We start from the raw sequence: 24,150 nt of genomic DNA on the forward strand, positions 1-24,150 counted from the left end.
ATGCCAGGGATCTGGCATCTCCATGTGTCTGGCAGCCTGGGTCAGCCTGTTGGGAGCCATGCAGGACCCGTGGGAGCTAAATGGTGCCTGCAGGAGTGGAGCCAAGGACCCTGCACAGCGACAGAAAGGCTTCAGAGCAGCCACTGGTTAACCCACTGTAAGAACACAACTGGGAATCAGGGGGGACACCCTGGGCACCTGCACGAATCCCACCCTTGTTGCAGGGTGGGGCAGTCAATAAACCTCCTCAGCCTGACAGTGCAGCAGCACTGAATGGGCCAGGGCTTCCTTGGCCACCATCCTGCGCCAGCTGGATTTTCAGCTTGATGGTCGCTTGCAAGACAGCTCGAGGTTCTTTGAGCTCCCAGGACACTTGATAACAGCATGGGGGAAATGTGGATGGGGACATCCTGGACATGTCCCTTAAGGTGGTGCAAATGCAGCTGGACAGCTGCATGTGTCTCCTGAATGCTGATGGCTTGCACAGAGCTGGGGAAGGTGTACAGACAGTGCATCTCCCAAAGAGCTGCCTCTGAGCGCCACGCACCTCCGGGGATCTCCTGTGGATGGGGAGCCTCCATCCCTGCAGGCGTGAGCTGGGCAGCATCCTTCTGGAGAGCATCAGGGAGCACCTTGGGATCCTTGCACCAACAGAGAGCAAAGGCACTTGGTGGGTTCTCTCCATCCTCAGTACTGGCAATGCTGATGCATGTGAAGGCTTCTCTCCTGCTCAGACGGGTGACTCCCAATGCAGAGTCTCTGGTGGTCTTACCAGTGGGAACGTGACCATAAGGTAGCAGCCCCTCTCCCCCCATCTGTTTTCCCTGGCACATTTCATGTGTTTGGCAGTAGCACCAGGGAGTAGCACCCCGTGCCCATCTCTCCCTGCCTCCACATCCCTGTCCCCCCTGCCCCATCCTGCTCACAGGTGCAGGAATGAGAAGACCATAGAGGCACAAATTGCTTCCTTGGGGTGACTCAGCCTCAGGCTGAGCTCGGCTTCCCTTTCTGCTGAGGAAAGAGGGATGGGGAGGGCCAGCTCCAAAGTTAGGCAGAAATTTGGGATGGTGGTGCCTCCCCTGCCAGTTGTGCCCACCTTGAGCTGTAGCCTCACTCAGGCTGTTTCCACAGCTTCATCCCCCTGCACTGTGCTGAGCAGCTTTGTGCTCTGCTGTCCCAGTCACAATGAGTCAGGGCAAGATCACACTGCCTCACCTTCGCTGTGCTGGTGCTTTGTGTGAGGATATGTCAGCTTTTGTATGTTTTCTTGGCTTCCATAAACTTAACTTCTCTCTCTCTTGGCCAGCAGGCAATGCAGCTTGACTGCTCCGTTTCTACCCGTGTAACCCACGGCAGGGCAGGGCAGGGACTGGGCTGCAGCCGGGGAGATAAGCTGTTCCCTCAGAAGATGCTGCCAGCTGGCAGAAGAGGCTGGAGAAGCTGAGGATGCTGTGGGGAAGAGGCAAGGGGAGGTTTCACAGGGCTCTGGGCTGGATGGTGCTGCCAGAGCCTGGGCACTGCAAATCCCACAGGTAGCACCCACCCCTCCCTCCTCTCCCACTGCTCCCAGCCAGGCTGCTGTCCATGCAGAGCTTGGCCCATGCTTTCCATCACACCGTTATTTGCATTCTCATTTCAGACCCTGCCAGGTGCCTGTCTCCTGTCTTTCTGTGTTTTGGAAAACACCCCAGAAGAAATAAACCCCAGCACTATAATATTTCCGAGCACAAGTCTAAGTAAAATAGGCTGTTTTGTCAATGGTTCCAAAATCCCCATGGCTGCTCTGGTGGGCAGGACTGCACAGGGGGCACAGTGGGACCTACAGTATGAGGTACTTGTCACCATCCTCACTGTACCCAGGCTGTCAGGATGCTTTCTGCAAGGATATGGCTCTTTCCCCTTCCAACTCCCCACTGCTGCAGCAGCACAGGGTCCTACACACACCCCGCCTTTCCATGCCTCCTCTTCCTCCAGGACGAGCAGAAAACAGCAGCAAAAGCTAAAGCTGAGCAGGGTGGGGAACGCCTGGGATATGGGAGTGTTGGCTGGGTCAGTGCACCCAGAAATAAAAGCGGCAGTTGCTATTTTCTGGCTGAGCATGGATACAGCTGTGCCAGGGGACAGTTGGGTGGGAGATCAGGGCAAGGTTCTTCCCCCAGAGGGTGCTGGCACTGCCCAGGCTCCCCAGGGAATGGGCACGGCCCCGAGGCTGCCAGAGCTCCAGGAGCCTTTGGCCAGCGCTGCCAGGGATGCCCAGGGTGGGATTGTTGGGGAGTCTGGGCAGGGACAGGAGTTGGGCTTGCTGGATCCCTGGATCTGGCAGGGCCAGGAGCTGGATCCTTGTGAGTCCCTTCCAGCTGAGGACATTCTGTGAAAGGTTGTGGGGATTTGGGGGTTTCAAGGGCATTCTGTGCTGTGGATGTTCAGGAGGCAGCACCTGCAAACAGGCACACACAACACCCCTGACCCAGGCTGCAGAGCTGTCCTGTCCTGGGAAGAGGGCTAGGAAGGGGATTATCTGCAAAAAAGAGGAGGGCTGAGAGGGGCTTCTCCTGCCCTCCTACACAGATGTCTGTGGGTCTTTGCAGAAGCTCACAGTGCTCCTGCATCACCCAGCCCTGGGTGCAGCTGCAGCATCAGCCCCTGGGGCAGCGGGGCACGCTGTGCCACTGTCACAGCATCCTGCACGAGCTGGAAGGCAGCCCAGGGCCTAGAACATCTCCCATCTTCCTTTGAATTCCAGGAGCCCAGCTGCTGCCTACACCAGTGCTGTTCTGGTCCCATGCTCCAGGCAAGGCTCCCCATTCCCCTCTAGGTTTATTTTTTTAATGCAGAAGAGTCTCAACTGGAGAAAAGGCAGGAGATGAACAGCTCTGGAAAGCCGAAACATCACCCCTTTGGTGTGGGTGGCTCACCAAGTAAAGGGGCTGACCCCGGAAAAAAGGAGACACTACCACAGCTCCAGGCAGAGAATCCCAGAGCTGCCTGTGGTCCTGCAGAGCCCAGGGAATGTGCCCCTAATTTGAGGTGTGAAAGCTTGCAGAATGCATGTCCCCCAAAAGCAGCTCTCTCCCATGCTGCCACCCCCTCTTCTGCAGGTATGGGGATGGCCCAGGGCTCCCAGCTGCCCCCAAACCCATCACAGGAAGCTCCACAGCTTCTCCAGTCCCTGTCCCAGGAAGTTTGGCCTCACCTTTCCCCAAGCTCTGGCTCAGGCCAGAGCATGCAGCATTAACCCCCCTTTGAGACCACAGCAGTGCCTGGGCGCATGTGGCTGCCCAAGAACAGAGAGGGAGAGACGGGAGCAGGAACAGTTGTGATTTAATCATTTCCATTCTCTACAAATCCAGTGTACAGCAGATACGAGCTGTGGTCCAGCTCTGGGTGCTCCCACTGCCGTGGTCCATCATTAGAACCAGGGACTGCGGGCAGGGATGGTGCAGGGATGGGGCCAGCCCACTCCCTGCACCCCTCCTGCTCCACTGGATGTGTGCCTGAGGATGGACAACCCCAGGAGCTCATCCCAGTGGGCTGGGGGAGAGCCTGGACCTGCCCAGCCCTGGTCAGTGCAAAGCCAGTGAGCAGGCAGGCAGCTGTCTGGGACAGGCAGCAGGGGCTGATCCTGTCCCTTCAGAGGCCTGGTGGGGGCTAAGCTCCAACCCTGGCAGAGGCTGGAGGAGCTTCTGGCTGAGGCCAGCTTGTCCCCAAGTCACCCAGCCCACCTGGACCTGGGCCCATGGGCACAAGGCAATAGGATAAATCACCCTGTGCAATCCTGCCAGGGAAAAAACACCAGGACAGCGTTCATCAAGGCACAGGGCGGGATGGCAGGAGAGCCCCAGCATCTCCCCAGGGACAGCCGTGGGATGGCAGAGGGACATCCCTGGAGCAATGCCAGTGGGGGCTATCCCAGAGGCCACCGAAGGCGTGAGTGGTTCAACAGCAACAAGGACACTTGTCTCCCAGGGCAAAGGGAATGGGGGAGCTGCAGCAGAGCCGGGGTGGGGTATGGTGACAGCGGTTCAGGACAAAGGTACGGGAGCCCAGGGCCGAGGCTGGGGTCAGTGGCTGAAGAGGTTTCCTGTGAGGAGACGCCTCTTGACCTCTTTCCAGAGCAGGTCCCGCTCGCGGTTGGCACGCTGCATGAAGCCCCTGTTCTCCTGGGCCCGGCGGGACAGGTAGGGCAGCACCTCGTTCACCGGCCCGTAGGGCACGTACTTGTACACGGGGAAACCAGCCTGGCCTGAGGGAGAGAGGCTGCGGCTCAGGGAAGTGCCGAGAGGGAAAAAAATGTGCAAAAAGGAAAAAAAAAAAGGTAAAAAAAAAGCAGGAAAAAAGTGAAAAAATGGGAAAAGGGAAAAGAGGAGGAAGATACTTGAAATGGGGAAAAAGGGGGACAAGGGGGGAAAGAGGCGGAAGGGACAGGAAGGGGGAGAAAAAAGGGGAGAAGAAGGGGATAAAAGGTTGAAGAAAAAGGGTGAGGATAAAAGGGGCAAAATAAAAATGGGGGGAAGAAAAAACAGGGGGGGAATAAAAAAAGGGGGGTGAGGAAAAAAAGCCACCTGCCCTTCCCTGCCTGCCCTCCCGTGCCCTGATGGTTGTGCAGGAGGCTGTGGCTGGGCACTGGGACGGGCTCCCAGCAGCGGCGGAGCCTGGGGTGGGGGCAGCGGCGCATCTCTCCCGGATCAGCACCGGCAGCTTGGGAAAGCGCCAGAGGGAGAGGGCCGAGGTCACCAGGAGCCCTGGGAATGTCGGCAGCCGGGGCTGGGCCAGCTCAAGGAGCATTCAACCAGAAACATCAAGTTAACACATTTTTCCAGCATGACTGGACGAGGCTGCAGATGGGCGGCCAAGCCCTGCTTCCAAGAGAACTCCAGGACAGAGCAGCATCTGTGCTGGACAACTGCCCAGTTTGTCTCCTGCTGCTCTGCTGGCCTTGGGACTCTGTTCTGGACACTGGTGTGGGTAGGGGGATCAGTCCCTGAGCTGGGCTGGGTACCTGGACCCTTGTGTGTCCTTCTGTCCCGGCCCCTGGCAGTGCTGCTCTGCTGCCTGGGCTGGTGGCTGAAGACAAGTCACACAAGAGGCTGGTGCCATCCTGTTAGCAGAGAGCCCAGGACTCAGTGTTCACCTCCCATGGAGCCAAGGGACACCCCCAGGCGAGGAGGCACAGAAGAGGGTTTCTGTCTGCCAGGACCAGTCTCTGCCCCACCCTGAGACCCCAATCTCTGCTCAGACTCCAAAGTGGGAATGTCCCTGCCCAGCCACTACAGGCTCATGGAACCTCAGGAGAGAGAGGTGACTCTTCACTTATATCCTCATCTACATCTTCCCCAAACCCCCAGCCAGGGGTCACAGCCTTCCCCAGGGCTAGGCACTGAGCCAGTGCTCTATGACAGCCAGCCTTCCTTCCTTCCTTCCGCCACTTCCTTCCGCCCTTCTTTCCTTCCTTCCTCCCTCCCCCCACAGCAGCTGTTTAGGGGTCTCAGTGGGGCTGCAGCACCTCTGCCAAGCCCCCCACTCCCATCACTCACCCAGGGGGAAGGTGATCTGGTCACACATGCCCAGCAGCTGCCCAAAGCACACCTTCTTGTCCGAGGGATGGATCCCCAGCTCCATCATCCTGCAAAGCAAGCCTCAGCACAGGGGGAGAGCAGACCCAGCAGAGCTCACCAGGGCAGTGTGTCCCACTGGGGATCATCTCCAAGCAGGACAGTGTGGCACTGACCACATCTCAGATGGATGCTGGGATGTAGAGCTTGAGTGATTTGTTTTTACGACAGCCCCTGGGTTGGTGATGGGACCACTTCTGCAGCCACGGGGCCACTGTGCTGTACCTCAGCTCCAAGCCCCATCTGAAGCCCTGAGCACCACGTGGGAGCCAGGATCCCCCCAGGTGAGCGCAAGTGGAACCTGGCAAACCACAGCACATCTCCCTGCCTCTCTGCTGGGCCCCGCATTCCTCAAGGCCCTGGTCCCTGCGTGCCCGGCACGCACCTGCGCAGGGTGAACTTCACGGTGTCCTCGTTGTGAGACGCCACCATCACGCTGGCTTTGCGGCTGTGCTTGATCTCCTCCAGCACGTAGTCCAGACACCTGAAAGGCAAGACGGGCCTCTGGTGAGGCCTCTTTCCGCTGGGGCAACAGGCAGCAGCGTGCCTGGGGCTGTCCCCTACCTGTGGTACATCTCGTTGGTCTTCTCATAGGTTGGGTTGATGGGATCCTCGTAGCCCATCTGAGCCGCCCTCTCCCTCTCCTGCTCCATGTAGGCGCCACGCACCAGCTTGGTGCCGAAGTGCCAGCCCTCCCGGCGCGACAGCTCCACGTCCCCCGTCACGTTGTTGTAAGCCTCCTGCGACCAAGTGGAAGGGATGGCACAGGGTCATTACTCCAGTGCCACCCTGACTGCCTCAGCAGCTGTGCCATTGCACTGCCATGGCTTCAGGAGGTGAGGTCTCCTGAATGGCATTCGGGAGGTGAGGTCTCCTGAACGGCATTCAGGAGGTGAGGTGTCCATCCATGCGCCCCAGCGCCCCGGGACATGCCGGCCTCACCTTCAGGTAGCACTGGTAGGTATTGTAGATGATGGGCTGGCTCCCGTTGAAGCGGCGCTGCGTCTCCACCGTGAGGCGGCTGATGGCTGGCTGGAAGTAGCTCTGCTCTGCGTCTACCATCAGCCTCACGCCCTTCTCCATGGCTCTCTGGGGGGTGAAGGACACGCAGGCTGGATTCACAGGGCTGCCTGCTCCATGTGTCCCCCTCTGTGACTCCCCCAGCCCCTCACCCTTGCAAGGACATCCATGCGTTGCAGCACCCTTTTCATCTGCAGCTCCTCCTCCTCGCTGAAGCGCAACAGCAGAGGCTCCAGCTGCCCAGTCTGGAACAAGAACAGCCTTGTGGCACCCTGCCTGCACCCAGCTCTGCTCCTGGGGGACACAAACACCCCTGGAGGGAACCCATCCCCAGGACTGCTTCCCCACCCCAGACCCCAGCCCACTCCAGCCAGCAGGGTGTGACAGGGTGCCCACCCCGCCAGCATGGTGGCTGCACACTGTGGTCACAGCATGGCTGAGCTTTGCAGCCACCAGCACCTACTGGAAAGAGCACGAGAGCCTTGCCCTGCTCCCACAAAGCCTCTGTTGGACCACTCTGGGGGTAGCAAAGGGGGGTACCCACCTTCCTGTTGGGGATGAGCAGAGGCCTGGAGAGCTTGGTGCGGCTGTCAAAGAGGCTGTTCCAGTCCAGCAGGTCCACAGTGCTGGGAGCAGAGAGCCAGGTCCTTGCTGGTGTCTTGCAAAGGCAGGGGGCTCTCTATCAGCTCCCGACCCCCACCAGCAGGAGGGACACATGACATGTGCCACCCTGTCCTGTCTTGTCACCTCCACCCACACTTCCCCCATGTTCCATGGCTATGCTGAGCCACAGCAGGGGCTTGGAGACCTCCCCTAGCTGCTGCCCCAGGGACAGGGACACAGTCCCCCAGTGTCCCTGCGCTGCAGCACCCCCAGCTCCCAGGCAGATTACCCGCTCGTGCCCAGGCTCTGGCCGGTGAACCACTGCTGGCTCTCTGCCTTGCTTGCAATGCCGAGCTTGGCCAGCGCCTCCTGCCACCAAAAGAAGCATCAGGGGTCTGTCTGCTCGAGGTGTCACAGCTCAGGGCTGCTCTGGCACCTCCGTATCCATGGCCACCTCCAGCAGTGCCTCCCTGCAGCACAGCCTCCTCCTGTAGGCCTCACCTGCAGCTTCTCCACCTCCAGCTTTGTGTCCAGCACTGCCCGCCCCGCCTGGCCCTCCTCTGCAGCCATCTGGTGGAAGAACCTCCGCCACTTCACCAGCACCTCTGAGAAACGCACCTGTGGGGACAGGGCTCCAGGTGAGACACCCAGGCTGGAGTCTTCTGTCCTGCCAGGGCTTTGCAAGATCACAGCCAACCCGAGGCAGCTGCTGACCCCAGAGCAGGGCAGTAGGGACCCCACACATCCACCTTTGTGTCATCTTTGAAGTCCTAAGCTCTTTGTGCCCCCCCAGAAGTTGGGGCAGGGTCTCCAGGGTCTTGGGCTCTCAGGGGACAGGCTGTTGGTGCCCAATCCTCACTGCCATTACTAGAGATGCCACCTGGCACCTGCCCCAGCAGAAGCATCATCTGTGACCCTGGCTCTGCCCCACCACACTCTGTCACGGCTCTGGCACTCACCAGGAACTGCGGTCTGGCCAGTGCTGTCAGCTTGATGGCAGAGAAGCCATCCTCTGAGCTGCCACCTGCATGGAAGCACAAGGACAGAGTCAACCTGACTGTCAGCCCTCGGGCAGGCGGGATATGGTGGTGGTGGCGGGACTGAGACATCCCTGCAGTCCCCAGCACGGTGGGGCTGTCCAGGACACGAGGAGCACTCACTCGAGGCATCAATACACCGCAGGAAAGTCTCCATGTGCTGGTCACACTTGGCCTCATCGGCGTAGAAATATGTGTGGGCCCCGGCGACTCCAGCATGGTGATCCCCAGATCCCTGATGCACTCGGTATTGCTTCTCCCTTTTTTCTGCTCCTGCGGTGGAAGAGGATGGAGATGGGCCATGCCCCACCAAGCTCCTGCAGCCTCCCCAGGAGCTCCCAGTGTGGGTGAGGGGAGAGAGGCTCTGGCTTGGAGCTCAGAAGAGCCCCCAGCGCTGACATGGGCCCTGCTTGCTCTGTGCCTGAGCAGAGGCCGAGTCTTTGCTGAGCAGCAAGACTGGGCCAGGAACCACATTGTTCTTCATCCAGCTCATTTTTTGAAGCTGTGGTACCTGGGTCCTTCCCCCACAACACCAGGCCTGCTGTGCCCAGACCTCCAGGCTATCTCCTGTCACTCACCTCCCATCTCCTTCTCGGCTGCAGAGGTGCGGGAGCTAAGAAGAGAAACAGGAGAGATAAGGGCCAGTTCAGCAACCCCCTACAGCCCTACGCTGATGGACAGGACAGCTCTGAGGCTCCTGTGCTGCCATCCTGGTGCTGGACCCTGCTGTTCCCTTGCCATCCCATCACTGATGGGATCCAGCTGTCAGTTCAGATGCCCAAAACCCTCCTGTGGAAGGGAATAGGGCTTCACCATCCATCCAGGGAAGACCTGGGAGCCCTGAGGCAGCACAGTGAGGGTGCCCTGTCCCAGGGTTCAGAGCTGCTCTCCAAAAGCCCGCACCATGGCAAAGACAAGGTCAGTCCGGTGGGGCTGGCATGCTCCATCTCCAACCTGCTCATGGCCCTTGCTGTGGTGACACCAAACCTCAGCCCACTGCCTCCTCACCTGGATGGCACCGGCAGCCAGACCACAAAGCACGGAGCTCCTCCAGAGCCTGAGTGCACCAAGCCGAGGGTGCCTGCTGCCCCATACTCTTCTGTGCCATTGCTTCAGCAACAACTTACAAACAGCACCTCACTTTCAACTCCAGCTGGCCTCAGATGTCATTTTAATCCAAACTCTCTGCCATGGAGATAACAGGGCTCTGACAGCCTGGGGGATGATGGCCAAGTCACGACTTCCTTCCTGAGCTTGAGTAGCTAAGCCTTCTTGCTGATACCCTAAAGCTAGCTGCAGACCCAGGGTGTGAGCTGGGACAGGGCCAGCTCCTGGAGAGCAGCCCTGGGTGGCAGTAGAGCCATCCCCTGCAGGAGGCTCCTGCCTTGGCATCCCTGTCCCCAGACTGGCCGTGCCCGATGGTGAGGAAGCACGGTTCCAGGGAAGGAGCAAAGCCACCCATCCGGAGCCAGCAGGCTGGCCAAGAGAGCAGAGGGGCACATGGCAGGGTCCCAGGACACGTTCTCCCATATGAAAGCCCTGTGACAGGGATTAGGGGCTGCTGGAAGCATAACAAAAGGAAACAAGCTGTTCCCTCTGGCCCCCTGGAGCCAGGAGCAGCCCCACATTGCTCCAGGTGCCACAAAGCCCGGCATGAGCCAGGGCAGGAGCAGCTGGAGCTCATGGGAAGCAGAAGGCACCATTTCTAGCAGGCTCTGCTCCCTGATTTTACTCACCTGAGGACAGGGAAAGCAGCCTTCTGTCCCTCAGTAGAGAGGGCGGAGGAAAGGAAGGAGGAGAGATCATACACTCGGCAATGGGATTTGCCAGCAAAGCCCTTGCTAGGTGGAAGCTCCCTTTGGAGCAGGTGGCACGGCATAGGGGACAGCTTCAGCTGAATGTGACATGAGGGCACACATGGGTCCTGTGGCCAGGGGACAGCTCTGAGCACACCCTGGGCACCGCATCCAAGGTACCGGGGGCAAGTGGCTGGAGTGAAGGCACACAGCTCAAATAGCAAACAGTGCCCTGGGAGTTAGAGTGTTTTATGTTCCTGAGGATAAACACACCCTTCCCAGCAGCATTTCTGCTGCATGACTGCCCCAGCTGTTCCTTCATCCTCTAGGGGGGCATTCAAAGCAGTGCCATGGTGCTCGCTTTGTTCTTCTGCATCAAGCAAAATAAAAGAAGATGCTTCCAGCTGAAGAAATAACTTTGTCCTGGATATCAGCTGCTCACTTTGCAATGTTTATCTTGGCCAGCAAAGCCATTCCCTTACCCATCAAGTGCCACTGAACCCAGCTGATAGCTGACCACCCCTTCTACAAACCCACAAGTGTCCCAGAGCAGGTCCCATCTGCAGGCACTGTCCAGATGCTCCTGGCAGGCTGTATCCAGACAGGAACAGCCTCAAGGTTCAGCTCAGGGCCTGGGAGCTCACACTTGCCTAAAGCAGGTTGTGAGGACTTGCTGGATGGCTGGGAAGGGTAATCCAGCTGACACAGCAGATGGGGCTTTCAGGAAGCTTTGGTTAGGCTAAGTAAACCAGCTCAGGAGCAGCACAAAGGTCCTGCTGTGGGAAATAATCCCTTTGGCCCTGCAGGTTACCCGGAGGGTGCCAGCAGCACAGCGTGTTTGCTTTGCTCATCAACAAACGGGCCTGGCAAAGGGGACGAGGGATCAGGGAGAAGCTGTCCTTGAATTACTGCATCCAAGGAAAAGACTCATGGTTACATGAAGTCCATTTTGGACCTATGAGTGGTGCTTAAAATCCCACAGGTAGGAATAAAGCAAAGCTCTTGGCAGAGAGCATTGCCCAGGCTGGGGACAGTGATCCCACGCTGGGGCAGGTGTCAGATATCCACACAAGGAATGTCTAGAGGAAGTCAAGTCCACACTCTGCATGGCAGAGCCTGAAGAGCATCTGACAATGCTGGGGGCAGATTGTCCCTCCCCTGTGTCAGCACAACCCCCAACCCACTTGCAGCCTGTGTGCCAGCAATGCCCCAGGGCTGCCAGGAGGCTACAACCACCTTCACTATGGGGGGGCTCTCTGCTTCACCCCACAGGAACCAGAAGCCCCTGCCCAGAGCTGCAGCCACGCTGAAGCCCCCAGACCTCTGCTGCCTGGAGAACACTTATTTTCCAGCTGAGTCACCATGACCTGGCAGCAGCCTCTAGCACGTGGCTGAGGCCTCCTGGGCCAAGCTGGCAGAGTCCTGGATGCCAGCCTGAGCAGGGCAGGCAGGGGCCTGTGGCAGGCAGGATAAGCTGGTTCTTGCCCACGGTGCATTGTTCCCAGCTGGAAAGGCTGTGGAGAGGTGCCACAGCCCCTTCCTGGGGCAGAAAGAGCATTTCCCTGCCATTATGTCAGGCTTGCTCCAGAAGAGCAACAGGAGACGGCACCGAGAGGCCAAAACACCCACTGACTGCTGTGGTGTAACTGTGCTTCCTGGCTGGCAGCAGGACAATCCCAAAGCATTCACCAAGGGGAAGGACATAGCTCCGGGGTCCAGCAGCCATGAAGGCAGGACTGCCCATCCCCTCAACCATGTGCAGCCCAACTCAGCACCAGCCCTGGCAGAAGCACTGAGAATTTGGGATTTTACCCCAAACAGAGCCAGGGAGGACCCAGAGTGATGGCTGGCAAGGGACACCATTCAACATAACCCATCCAATCCCATCCTGGGCTTGGTCCCTGTTCAGAGAATTACAGAACATCCTGAAGTGGAAGGGATGAATGAGGACATCAAGTTCCACTCCTAGCTCTGAAGAGGACAACAATCCCATCCTGTGCCTGATTGTCCAAACACTCCTTGTGTGGCAGCCTTGGGACCATGACCATTCCCTGGAGATCCCATTCAGTGCCTGACCATCCTCTGGGTGATGCCCCTTTTCCTGATATCCAGGCAAATCCCACTGGGGCTTGGGCAGGGATGCCTTGGGAAGTCCCCTGAACGTGAACGGCCCACACAGCAGAGGCAGAACTCACCTAGCCAGGAGTACCACACATGCAAACCCCAAATGTGCAGTGGGGGGAGCAGCACAGTCCAGCCAGCCCACGAACCACGGCCCCCATCAGCAGCAGGGATGGGTGCAGGCAGAGCCTGTCTGAAGTCTTCCATGGTCCCCCATGGGAAAGCTGAGGCACAGCCAGGCATGGAGGGCAGCCGTGACAGCCTAGCAGCACCAGTGTTGCTGGCCCAGCCCCACGGAAATGCTGAGCACTGCCTGGACCATGGCTGCGCATCCAGGGGAGACACACCTAACCTTCACAAACAGCCACACACCCTCAAAACAGCCATCCTCCTGGCCCGGCAGCAGCAGGGTGTTTTGAAGCTTTTCTAGAAAAACCCCGAAGTTTCAGCCCACTCTGGGATGGGGCAGCTCTGCCTGCCCCCGCACAGCGCTGCCCTCACCAGTGTCTGCTCCCATCACGGACACACAGACCCTTCACTGACACACATACCCTTCACTCCCGGGGATGAGCGGCAGCAGCGAGGGGCAGCGGCACCCGCCACGGCCCATGGGGATCCCAGATAAGCAGCTCCCGGGTGTGGAGCAGAGATAAGGGCCCAGCGGCAGCACCTGCCTGACTCACATCCTGCTCGCAAACCATCCTAAAAAGCCGTTCCCGAAGCGTTTTTGACACCAGGTGACAAGCACATGACGGCCGGACGGTGTCCCCAGCTGCCAGCAGCGACTGCCGCCATGCAGCCTCGCCCGGGGGACGGCGCATCCTCAGCCGGTGTCCTCCCGAAGGGCCAGCCTTGCTGTGGGTGGGGGACACCGCCCACCCCCGTGACCGTGGGGTGCCGGCCAGCGGCCCATCGATCCGGATAGCGCAGCTGGCCGGAACCGGAGCCCGAATAATGGAAAGTTACCGGCAGCTTTGGGCCGGTGCCAGCTCTTAGCAGAGGGCGGGAGGCAGCGAAGGCTGCCTGGGACTGGGGGGCAGTGCGTGAAGGGGGGCAGCACCCCAGCTTGAGAGAGATGGAAATGGTGGAGGGTGGAAATCGTGAAATCGTGGAATTGTTAAAATTGCAAAAGAGCTCCAAGATCATTGAATCCACCAAAATGAGTGAGGCGGCATTTGTACGGTGAGGAATGGCAAGGGCAGGAATGGGGGGCAGCATCCCGAGGTGGGGAGGAGGAAGGGGGACTTCAGGGGTGACAGCAATGCTGTGTGTTGTCTGTGTGCAGAGGGGTGTGGGGGGGACATAGCACCCCAGGGGGCTAGGGAAAATAGGACGTGGCTGGCAGAGGGAAGATGGAATGGGGGGGTTATCATCTCATAGGAGATGGAAAATAGAGGTGGGAACCCCCTTAAGGTGTGCAGGAGGGTCCGGGGTGTACAGCGCCGCTGGGGATGGGTGCACTCCGGTGTGTGCAAGGGAATAGATGGGGACAGAGGGGTGCAGCAGACAAGGGGGCAGCACCCGGTATGTGCACAGGGGCGGGGGAAGCGATACAGCCCAGTGGGGGCTCAGCACCCCAGTGTGCAGGACAGAGCCCTCGCCGTGTGCGGTCACAGCCCCCCCCGCGTGCCGGGCACTGTCCCCCCGTGCAGAATGGGCGGTGCCGGGGGGGCGAGGCCGTGACGCACGGCGCCGCAGCCAATGGGAGCGGGGGGCCGGGCGGGCGCGGCCAATGGCAGCGCGGGCGGGGCGCACTCACCGCCCGTCGCGCAGGTCCTCCTCCACACTGTAATCCAGCACGGCGCCCACGCCGAAGGCCTGGTTCCGCCGCAGCAGCGGCTTGATGGCCTCCTGGTCCTCCCCGGCCACGAACTGCCCGTAGAACGTCATCTTCATCAGCCGCTCGAACAGCGTCTGCCCCAGCACTCGCTGGCACAACTGCAGCAGCTGCGGGACAGCGGCGGCTCAGCAGCCGTCCGGCACGGGCGCTCTCGCAGGAAAAGTCCCCACGACCCAGGACCGGCATTGCCCAAAACGGGCACCCGCCGGCCCGGGCCCGAGAGCTCTCCAACACCCGCAGCCTCAAACCGAGGGTCCCCCCGGAAGGGGAACGACACGTTCCGAAATGGGCACCCCCAGCATGAGAGCCCCCCAGCCCAGGACCGGCACCCCCCGGAGTGAGAGTGTCCCCGGCACGCACCAACATCCTGCAAAACAGGCACCCTTCCGGAACGAAAGATCCCCCGCGTTTGGAGCCGCCCCTGGAGCAACAGAACCCCCATCTCGCACCGACACGTCCGGAAGGGGCACTGCCCATCCTGAACTCGCAGTCCCAAAATTGAGCTTCCCGGAGCAAGAACCCCTTACAGAACCCCGCAGAGCGGGCGCCCCTGAGCGAGAGCCCCGCCGGTGCAGAGCCGGTGACTCCCGAACGGGGACAAGCCCGCGCCGGAGCAGGCCCCCAGGGCAGACCCCTTCCTCCACCCACCTCCCGGTTGTGCTGCACCAGTGGCTCCACGGCGCACAGCCCCAGCACCAGCAGCCCCCGCAGCAGCTCCGCGTTGCTCTTGCTGCGGAACGCCTCCCGCGGGTCCCCGAAATCCACGGCGGGCGGCGGCGGGCCCCGCTCCGCGCCCCGCGGGGCAGGGGGCGAACCCGGCGGGGGTCCCGCGCCCGCCGCCGCCGGGGAGAGCCCGCGGGGGGCGGCGGCGGGCGCGGAGCGAGGGCGGCTCGGGGAATCGCACCGGCGGACGGCGGCGCGGAGCGCCCGGGCGGCGCTCGGGAGAGCCATGGGCACGGCGGGGCCGCCGCCCGCCGCCGCCTTAAGTACGGCCCAGCGGGACCGCCCTCGGGCCCCGGCCCCGCTCCGCCCCGCCTTTGGCCGCGCTCTGCTGCCACCGGAACCGGCCCCTCGCCCCGGCACTGCCCCAGCACCGGCACCGGGACGGCGGCCGGGACTGCGACTGATTCTGGGATCGACACCGGGCCCAGCAGCGGGACTTGGAACGGGACTGGCACTGACTCCGAGACGGGCATCGGCACCGCCGCGGGGATGGGAACCGGGATCGGGATCGGCGCTGAGGCTGGCACCGACGCGAGGACAGGGACCGGCAGCGGAACTGGGAACGGGACCGGCACCGAAACCGGAAGTGGCACCAGGACTCGGACCTGGACAGAAACCGCGACCAGCACCGGCACCGAGACTGGCACTGGGGCCGGAACTGCGAGCAAGACCAGTGCTGGGATAGGTACCGGGTCGGGGATAGGAACTGGGACTGGCAAGGTCACCGCGGCCAGCACCAGGACTGCAGCCACCCTGCCCAGCGCACCCCGCTCCCGCAGCCCCTTGCCCGGTGCCTTCCCCATTCCCGTCCCCTTGGAAGCCGCCGCTCCCAGGGGCGCCTCCCGCCCCGGAAGCCCCAGGAAGGGCCTGGAGGGGCAGGTGCGGCTCGACGGGAGCCCTGGGTGGGGCCTGAAGGGAGCTCTGTTATGGGAGCTGTGCTGCGAGCGGGGCAAAGAGGACCTCCTGCCTCTGGAGAAACCGTCGGGAAAATGATGAGGGTCCCAAGGGAGTCCTGAAGGGGACCTGTGGGAAGCACTGGGGCCAATCCTGCGGGGCTAAGGCGGCCCCAGGAAAGGCCAAAGGATGCATCAAAGGGTGCTTGCTGCCTCGTAGCCATCCCTGGGGCAGGCTGTGGTGTGTCCAGCCTGAGGAGCTGGAAACACTTGGAGAAGAGATCTCAGACCTGCTGGACCTGTTATGGGAGAGAAGTTTCAAACCCCTGTAGTTCCTCCTCTCCTCCTGATGTGTGCGTGAATATTTTAGGGGTTTCAGCTGAATCCTCACTCATTTGGTGGGGTCCCTGGGTGCCTCGGTTGCTTGAGGCAGCAGACTTGGCTCCCTCGTCATGGGCTGGGGCTGCTGGACTTTGCCTGCTCCGCGGAGCACTGGAGAGGGCTGGCAGGACCTCGGGATCTTCCCAGGCAGGACGAGTGCCTGTCCTGCTCGTGGCAGGCGTTTGCCTGAGCTGCTCCTCCCCGGCACACCCAGTGCTGAGCTCCGGAGATTACCGAGCACATCCCTGACCCCCGTGTCCGGGAACGCTCCCGAGACCTGGCCTGGGAGATCGGGTACCTCCCTTCCTTTCCGCAGGATTGTTTCACAGCTGCATCACAGCCTCATACTTTCTCTGTGCCCGTGTCCCTTCTCTGTGCTCTCATACCTTCTCTGTGCCTGTGCCCTCTCTCTGTGACCATGTTCCTTCTCCATGCCCCTCTTTCCAGTCCCGTTCCCAGTGGCTCGCGGAGGATGGCTCCGGACTGATGAAGAGCTGTCCAAATCCAGCTCCTCAGTGACATCTTGTGCTGGGAATGCTCAGCGCAGGCAGGAGATGGGAAAATTAGTTCCTGCAATTGTTTTTTCCTGCCCACCCCAACACTGACATTGCTGTAACTGGCAGTGAAGCCACGGGGATTCCTTGAGCTCATTTGTAAGGTTTTCTTTGGGAACATCTTGTCCTTCCACGAAGACAGCCAGGCAGTGGCATTGCCTCTGAAAGAGCTGGGTACAAAGCTCTGGAAAAGCATCCACTTATCCACTTCCTTCAAAACATTCCCTGTGCTAACTCTTTTGTGCCATTTAGGGATAATAATAATTCACCCAAAGTTCCTCACCATGATGAGACTGCACATATGAACTCTTGGGATGCAGTTCAAACCTTGTTTCTCAGCCAATTGCCACAGAGAAAATTCCCTTCAAAGGCTCCAATGGCACCAGTCGCCCCTGGGAAACACTCGCCTGGTCTCAGCAGGAAAGGCTTCCAAGTGCTGCCTGCTGTGCCAGCAGAGCTGCAGCCCTGCAGCATCCAGCTGGCTGCAAAACCAGCTCTGAGTTTCTTCAGAAACGTTAGTTTCAGACACAAACTCAGAGATGAAATGTTAAAAAGCCACTTTTGATGGAAGTGAAATCTGATGAGCTTTCTCTCAGGATGGTTGTGCCTGAGCTGGCAGCCCTGCCAGTGGCAGGGAGACCAACAAGGGATGCTCCGGGCTGCCCTGGGGGCCATACCGAGCCCTCGTGGGTCACTGTGGCCTTGCAGAGCACTGACCCCTCAGCTCCCAATCTTCCTTGGCTGTGACATTATGCCCTCCAGGCCGCTGTCCCTGTCCCCACCATGTCCAGATGGGTGCTGCTGGCACAGAGGGGCTGGCCCCTGCTCACGGTGGCTGCAGCTGGCATGGGAAGCTCAGTCCAGCCCACGGCTGGAACACACCACAGACACAGCTGTGCTGCTCCATCCCACACGGGGAGCATGGCTGGGTAACACGGAGCCAAGTCCTTCCTTAGACACTCTTGCCTGCAGCAGCAATGGGAATAAATCCAGGAGAAGCTGTTTTGGATGGCTTGAGAAGCTGTAAAATGTGAAGAAACATTTGAATGTGAGATTCAAATAGGTGAGGAGGGAACTCGGCACAGGAGGAGATGCAATTTAGAAGGAGAGGCCACGCCATGCATATTTCATGGGCCAGCCCTCAGCAGAGGCTCCTCTGACACCACCAACATCACAGATGGCAAGGAGTAACAGCAGCCACTCCCAGCATCTGGGAAGGAGAACAGTGGGATGATTGTTCCTCCTGCCTCCTGGTAGAAGTGGGCCAGGACACAGATCCTGGAAGCTGCTGGCTCTGCTCCCCGGGTGTGGGACCAGCCTTCCTCACCCTCTTCTTCCTCCAGCCCAGTGCCAGGCTAGGGGCAAGGCTGCCCCATCCTTGGGGCTGGGGCTCTGTGCTCACTGTCCCACCGCTCTGTGAGCCTTCCAGCCCTGCTGCCCTAGCATGCTGTGCTTCCAGCATTGCTCCTCTGAGGTCTCCCTGGAGAGTGCTGGCTCAGGTCCTCCTCTGTCAGGTGTTTCTCACTGGCCATGTGCCTGACTTGTGCCCAGCACCTGCACTACTAAATCACTCCCAGCGCAGGCCAGCATGCAGGAGGGACACCTGCAGCCTGTGGGAGCAGGGTGGATCCTCAGCTGGCATCTGGCTCTGCCTCAGGTGCCCCTGGACCAGCAGGTGCTGGGATGGCAGGAGCTGGGTGGGTCAGAGTCTGATGTGGATTCACTGGCAAAACCCAGGAGAAGGTAGACTTCAGGACAGTGCTTCCCAAATTGCAGCCACGAGTGGGTTCTTGTCTTGTAGGGGGTTACTTTTCTTCACAAGAGGCTTCATCTCCCTCTGTGCCACTCTTCAGGGGGAACTCCAGCTCTACTACTGCCCACTCTGAGGGGATAAACCCATGTGGGGTGCAGGAGCTCCCAGCTCCTGTGGGTGTGTTTGGATAATGAGTTGGGGTGAATCTCACTCGTGCCACAGTACGGACCACACTCTGGCAGCAGGATGGAGGAACCAGCCTTCCTTCTCACAGCTGGGGAACCAGGGAACTGCATCCTTCCCCTTGCACTTGGTGCTGCAGAGGCCACAGGAGTTCAGCTGCTCCAGCAGGATTAGGGGTGGTCACTATCCAGGTGTGGCACAGGCAGGTGAGGCTGCAGTGCTTGGTGTCCTGCCTCCATGAGAGCAGAGTAGGAGTTTGGGAACTTGCTGGTCACCTGGGGAGTGACAGGGTGGGAGCTCCCTCTGGTTCCTGGGGCATTCCTTTGGGCTGGGGGCCCTGGAGAGAGCAGCTGAGAGCTGCCACAGACTCTGCAGAGGAAAGAGATGCTGGGTAGCTCCTCTTGCAGCTGATCTCCTGGCCAGCCCAGACCTTGCTCTCCCAGCATGGTTGGGATTTTGAAAGCTGGGCTATGTTCTGATCCCTGGCATTTTCCGCTTGCATCCCATTGATTTTTGGTGAATTGCTTGCAGCCCAAGAAATAAATGTCTTCTTGATTCTTCCTGTGAGCTCCTGGGTGCAGCTCAGCAGCCATGAGAAAATATCCAGGTGAATTCCTGTCTCCATAAAGGTCAATGCTATTGAAAAACCAAATTGCCTCTGAAAGGGACCCAAGGAAATATCCAAGGCAGGGAAAGACACATCAGACTTACCATATCAGTTAATTGTTTCTTTGCATAGAGTCTTTCTCTTTTTCCATCCACTGGCATAAGGGAGTCATCTGAGATGTCCGCAAGTGTGCTTGGGGGAAAAGGAACGCCAGCGAAGACCTGAAACAATTTTGCTGCTCTTACAGCTGAGAAAGGATCATGCTGGAAGGTTTCTGTGGAAGTGGAGCCTGGGGAATGGACATGAAAAGCCTTTTTTTCCCAGCTGACTCCCTTGGTGGGTGAGTTGTTTACAGAGCCTGGATGCCAGAGTGCCTGGAAGGGAGCCAGCTCTATTTTAGCCCTTCGTAAATGATTTAAACACCTCGTGCTGGGGAAACATTCCCAGGAAAGGGGATGCTTGGCTCTTCTTCCTGGGCGGAGCAGGGGTGTGCAGGAGATGGTGGGAGGCAGAAGGAGCCAGCCCTGGCAGGGACAGCAGGAGTGTGTGGCGAGGATGGCTGTGCCCCTCCTGTCCCCCAAGAGCTGCTGCTGAGACCTGAACCAGCTGCTCCTCATCCAGCTGGCCAGAAGCATCCTCCCAAACCCTTCCTAGGTGATGTTCCTAAGGAGCCTCTCTATTTTTTGCAGCCTTTGCCTTCCAGGAGCATCCCCTGAGAAGGCCAATGGAGCAAAGGGTCCCAGGTGCCCTGTGGGATGCCAGCGAGGTGGTGACAAGGGGCAGAGCTCCCTGCAGCACCTGGGGGCAATCACACATCATGGGACTGGGGACAAGATCCATGGAGCAGGACAACTCCAACCCGCCTTACCCTTGAGGAGCTGGCTGCTCCTTATTGATTAATGTGGTGGCTCATTTCCCTGAAAATAGGCTCTTAATTACTGAGCCTCTGGAAACAGAGTTGTCTCACAGCAAAACCTGATTGATCTGAGGGCAGCTGTGGCTCTGGTGAGGGCCTGGTGGCCACAGGGCCTGGATGGCCCCTGCCAGAGACAGCTCCTGGCCAGAGGAGGTTTCAGGCTGGTTCAGGTCAGTTCCCAGCTCACAGCTCATGGATATTTGTTTTTTCCAAGTGTCACTTGGTTTTGCTTCTTAACTTTCTGTGTATACAATTGCAAGCATGTGGCACTGAGAGGCATTTGGACTTCTCTTCCAGGGGAAAAAAATGGGAGGAAAAATGTTCATTTTCCCCAAGTGCTCCTGAACCGTGTGTGGAGAAGGAAAAAAGCTTTCCTTCCCTCCTTCCTTCCTCCCTTCCTTCCTTCCTCCCTCCCTCCTTCCCTCCTTCCCTCCCTCCTTCCCTCCCTCCCTCCTTCCCTTCCATTTCCCACCTTCTTCCTTTACACAGACAAATACTTTGTGGGAACTTTCATGCTTTTCCCTTATTCTCCTGTCCGAGAGAAGGTGAGCAAGATCCCAAAAAGGCTGAAAAGAGAAAAAAAAATAGAAAATAGAGTTGAAAAGAGATTTATTTTCTGGGGTTGTTTAATCTCCCTGAGTTTGGGTTCTTGTGTCAGGAGTGTCTTGCCATGTCCTGGAGATGGAGAGGGGGTATTCGAGAGCCCTGTGGTCCCTCCACAAGCACCACAACCTCTGTGTAGCTGAGGTGAGGGGAATACAGAGGCCCTCTGAGACAAATTAAAGAGAAAAAGGGAAGGGTGGCTGCAGTTGCTAGCTGCCAGCACTGGCCCTGCCTCCCTCCCTGGCCAGCATGAAGGCCATCTGTCACTTGATGGATCAGCTGGACTCTGCTGTCCATCTCCATCTGCTCCTGTCCAGGCTCCATGTCTGCTGAGTGTCACTCCTGCTCTGTGTCCCCTGTGGGCTCTGTCTGTGATCCTAGTCAGTCCCTGCCCCAGGCTGGCATGGGCACCAGGGGATGCTCAGAGAGCTCTGAGCATCCAAACCCTCGGGTCCTTGCTCGCTGCATGGGCTGCAGATCCTTGCTGACCTACTCATAGATTTCTTTCACCCCTTGTATTTTATTGTTTTCAAGGCTGAATCTTTCACTCTGGTGGTTGTGGAGCTTCATTTGGCTCATTCAAAGTTTCTTCCATTTGAAGTTTTATGGGTAGTTTTTAAATTCGTTGCCCAAGGCAGTATCAAAGGGAGCACCCCTCCCTTTGAGGGAGGGATTCAAGTCATGGCATCCACAGGGAAGGTGAGCCCCATTCCTGCTGTCCCACAGCTGTGACAGCCACCCCAGAACAGGGGAGAACAGAGGACAGAGCTCCTCCAGAGCTCTGGAGGATCCACCAGGGACAGCCAGGGGACACTGGCCATGGGACAGCAGTGCTGGCAGCTGTTGCCAGAACTTACACCTTGACCCTGTGAGAACTCCAATAATTTTTCAACATCACCAGCCAAATTTCTGCAGATTTTCTGGGGACAGAAGAAGGCAACACTCCCAAGTCCCTGTTCCTCAAGCTGGCAACATGACAGCTTTCCACTGGAATGACAGAGGTTTTTTTTTTTCCTAATGCAGGCCAAAGTAAATTTCTCTCATTAGAGCTGCTGATACAGCTGGAAGAAGAGAGCTCTCTCCAAAACTTCATCTGCCAGTGAGGGGCAGCATGACCCCAGAAAATCTTGGGGTCTTTGGCTGCCTCAGCTTCTCGTCCCTCTGGCTGTGGCTCTTTGCACTGGAACTTTGAAAAAAATTATTCTGGGATGGAAAATTTCAAACCTAAAGGGTAAAGTTGGACAAAATCCAGGTGAGGCTTGGCAGAGAGACCCGATAAAGGTTGTTCCTTATGCTGACGTTTTTGTTCTGTGCTTTGGAGAGCCTCCCTGCAGCTCTGATCTGGCCAGGCCAGGCTCTGCTCGTGTAAGAGGTGATGTTAACACCACCACGTGGGACTTCCTCTGGGTTTTCCCTATTTATTTATTTTTTTTTTTTGTCTCTGGAGCTGTGAATATTTCAGAAGCAGACGCTGCCGTGGTCTTACACCCTGTGGGGATGGCTGTCCCATTAGCCCGCCCCGCTCCCAGAGGTGGCCCAGTGGCTTTGATCTTCTGGCTGCCTATCCACAGCAGATGCTGCACATCTGTGGTGGCACCAGAACACCCTGACACAGCCCAGCTAAATCACCTGATGGAAATGGGGAGCTGGGATCCTGTTGGAAACTGGAAACCAAAAGCAAAGAGCAGCTCTGTATGTGTGCTGGCTCTGGAGTGCGCACGAGGGTGCTTTGAACAAGGGACATGCTGGAGACTGCTGTGACTCCTCCCTCCTGTGAATGCTTGCACTCAGGTCTCGCCAGAGCGTGCCAGCCCATCCCTGCAAGGTTGGAGGAGCTCTGCAGAAGGACCTCCATGGGCTGTGCTGAGTCCTGGGCTCCTCTGCATCAGGAAGGACCCCACAGCACTCCGTGGGGTTGCCATGGGTCGCTGAGAAAGTTCCCAGGTGCTGAGGCCAAAGGCCTCAAAATTCATCTGTGGAGAAGCAGGAAGATTAGGTCTGATTAATTCCAAGGGTTTAAACCATTTTCGTGTTACTAAAAAGATGTCTTTTGCTCTAGTTTAAAAAAAAAAAAAAAAAAAAAAAAAAAGAGAAAGACAGCAAATTCAAGGTTAAAAAAGCAATTTGAATATGAGAGATGAATCTGCTTTGCCATAAATTTGGAGAAGTCGTCACCAAATTTGATGTGGGGTTGCTGTCTTCTCCTTCCCTCCAGGGAGCACTGTGGCATCTCCTTTCCCCTGGATTTTCCCCACTCCAGAGAGAACAGATTTGTGTTTCTTACCCAGAAAAAGAAATAAAGCTCCAACAACCTGCCTGTGCAGGTCTCTTGTTCCCTGCTTTTCTGAGCGTGTTCCTTCTTCAAGAGGATGATGAGAGGCAGAGACACACCAGGGCCTGTGCATGGCCAGGAAGGGGCTGCTCATCCCTTGGGAGGTGGATGTGCTTTGTCCTGGGGCAGAGGTGCTTAAAGCACCACACTGCAGAAGTGATCCTCAGAAGGTGCTCCTGCCCCTCCTTGGGTCACATCACCCACCCGAGACAGCAGCACAGCTTGGACATGATTTTGGGTGGAGCACGTTGTGGTGGCAGCAGTCCCTGGCTGCTCTGTGCTGAGGGGACAGCCGGCAGAGTGAGCTGGGGCTGGCTCTGCTTTGGGTGTGCTGGAGGAGCTGCTGGAGAGCCCAGAGGAGGCCACAGGGTTGCTGCAGGGCTGGAGCCAGGCTGGAAGAGCTGGGGGTGCTCACCTGGAGAGGAGAAGGCTCCAGGGAGAGCTCAGAGCCCTGCCAGGGCCTGAAGGGGCTCCAGGAGAGCTGCAGAGGGACTGGGGACAAGGCATGGAGGGACAGGTGTCCTAGTTTAGGGCAAATTTGGGAGAAAACCTCCAAAGGGGGCCCCTCCAGAAAGCAAACCCACACAGCCGCTCCCCCCAATGGGTTTGGGAAGGGTTCTTTGGAGAGAAGTGGAAAGAACTGTTTATTTAACAGGCACAGCACCCCCAGCACACAGAATGAACAATACCGGATGACAACACTCTTTCACTGCACTGAAAAGGATGACAAATTCAGAAAGTCTCTCTTGGGGGGTGGTTGCTCTGTTGTCAGTCCCTCCGGCGCTGGGGATGGCTGCTGCAGCCACAAGGTGCAAACTCTCGGTGTTTCCAGGTCCCAGTCCGGAGCAGGTCCGAGTAGTTCCAAAAAAGGGAAAGGAAAAAAACAGTCTGGGGAAAAATTTGGACTGCTTAGCTAAACTAACTAACGAGCAGAAGCAAAAGCAAGAGCAAAGCAAAAAGCAAAAGCTGCACTATGTACTGCCCCATCTCTGTGTCCCGCCAGGCGTGGGGGAGCAGGCTGATAACAAAACCAAAACAAAACATTTGCTCTTCAGAGCCAGTCTTGAAGGCACAGAGCATAATATCCAGTCTTATAGGTAGAAATTGAGCCAGCCAATTTAATAAAAAATGAAAAAAAATAGTATTTATTTTGTGACTGCTATACAGTCGCAATAG

General features: G+C 58.1%; 1 protein-coding gene and 1 long non-coding RNA gene across 5 annotated transcripts; one reads left to right on the forward strand and one right to left on the reverse strand.

The window, feature by feature from the left end:
- Window positions 1–3,304: 3,304 nt before the first annotated feature.
- On the reverse strand, window positions 3,305–14,904 carry LOC119707395 (proline dehydrogenase 1, mitochondrial-like). 3 transcript variants are annotated; one of them, XM_038152331.1, is made up of 14 exons: window positions 14,678–14,904; window positions 13,949–14,136; window positions 8,851–8,885; window positions 8,396–8,545; window positions 8,195–8,259; window positions 7,737–7,853; window positions 7,525–7,604; window positions 7,177–7,258; window positions 6,785–6,877; window positions 6,555–6,701; window positions 6,177–6,352; window positions 5,998–6,096; window positions 5,535–5,623; window positions 3,305–4,243 (listed from the first exon to the last, which is right to left on the reverse strand). In XM_038152331.1, exons 2-14 carry the CDS (start codon window positions 14,083–14,085, stop codon window positions 4,062–4,064), a joined length of 1,452 nt encoding a protein of 483 aa, XP_038008259.1. In that variant the 5' UTR covers window positions 14,086–14,136; window positions 14,678–14,904; the 3' UTR covers window positions 3,305–4,061. The 3 variants fall into 3 exon arrangements, with proteins under 3 accessions (XP_038008259.1, XP_038008260.1, XP_038008261.1); XM_038152332.1 differs by lacking the exons at window positions 13,949–14,136; window positions 14,678–14,904 and adding an exon at window positions 12,741–13,898; XM_038152333.1 differs by lacking the exons at window positions 13,949–14,136; window positions 14,678–14,904 and adding an exon at window positions 12,264–12,716.
- A 2,286-nt stretch (window positions 14,905–17,190) lies between these two features.
- Window positions 17,191–22,975, forward strand: LOC119707396. Of its 2 annotated transcripts, none has more exons than XR_005258759.1 (2): window positions 17,191–19,463; window positions 21,666–22,975. It is a non-coding gene; the product is annotated as an uncharacterized LOC119707396 (long non-coding RNA). The 2 variants fall into 2 exon arrangements; XR_005258760.1 differs by having other exon boundaries at window positions 17,191–19,459.
- Window positions 22,976–24,150: the final 1,175 nt, after the last annotated feature.

Source organism: Motacilla alba, chromosome 15, assembly GCF_015832195.1.
Source record: "Motacilla alba alba isolate MOTALB_02 chromosome 15, Motacilla_alba_V1.0_pri, whole genome shotgun sequence".
Taxonomy (NCBI): Eukaryota; Metazoa; Chordata; class Aves; order Passeriformes; family Motacillidae; genus Motacilla; species Motacilla alba.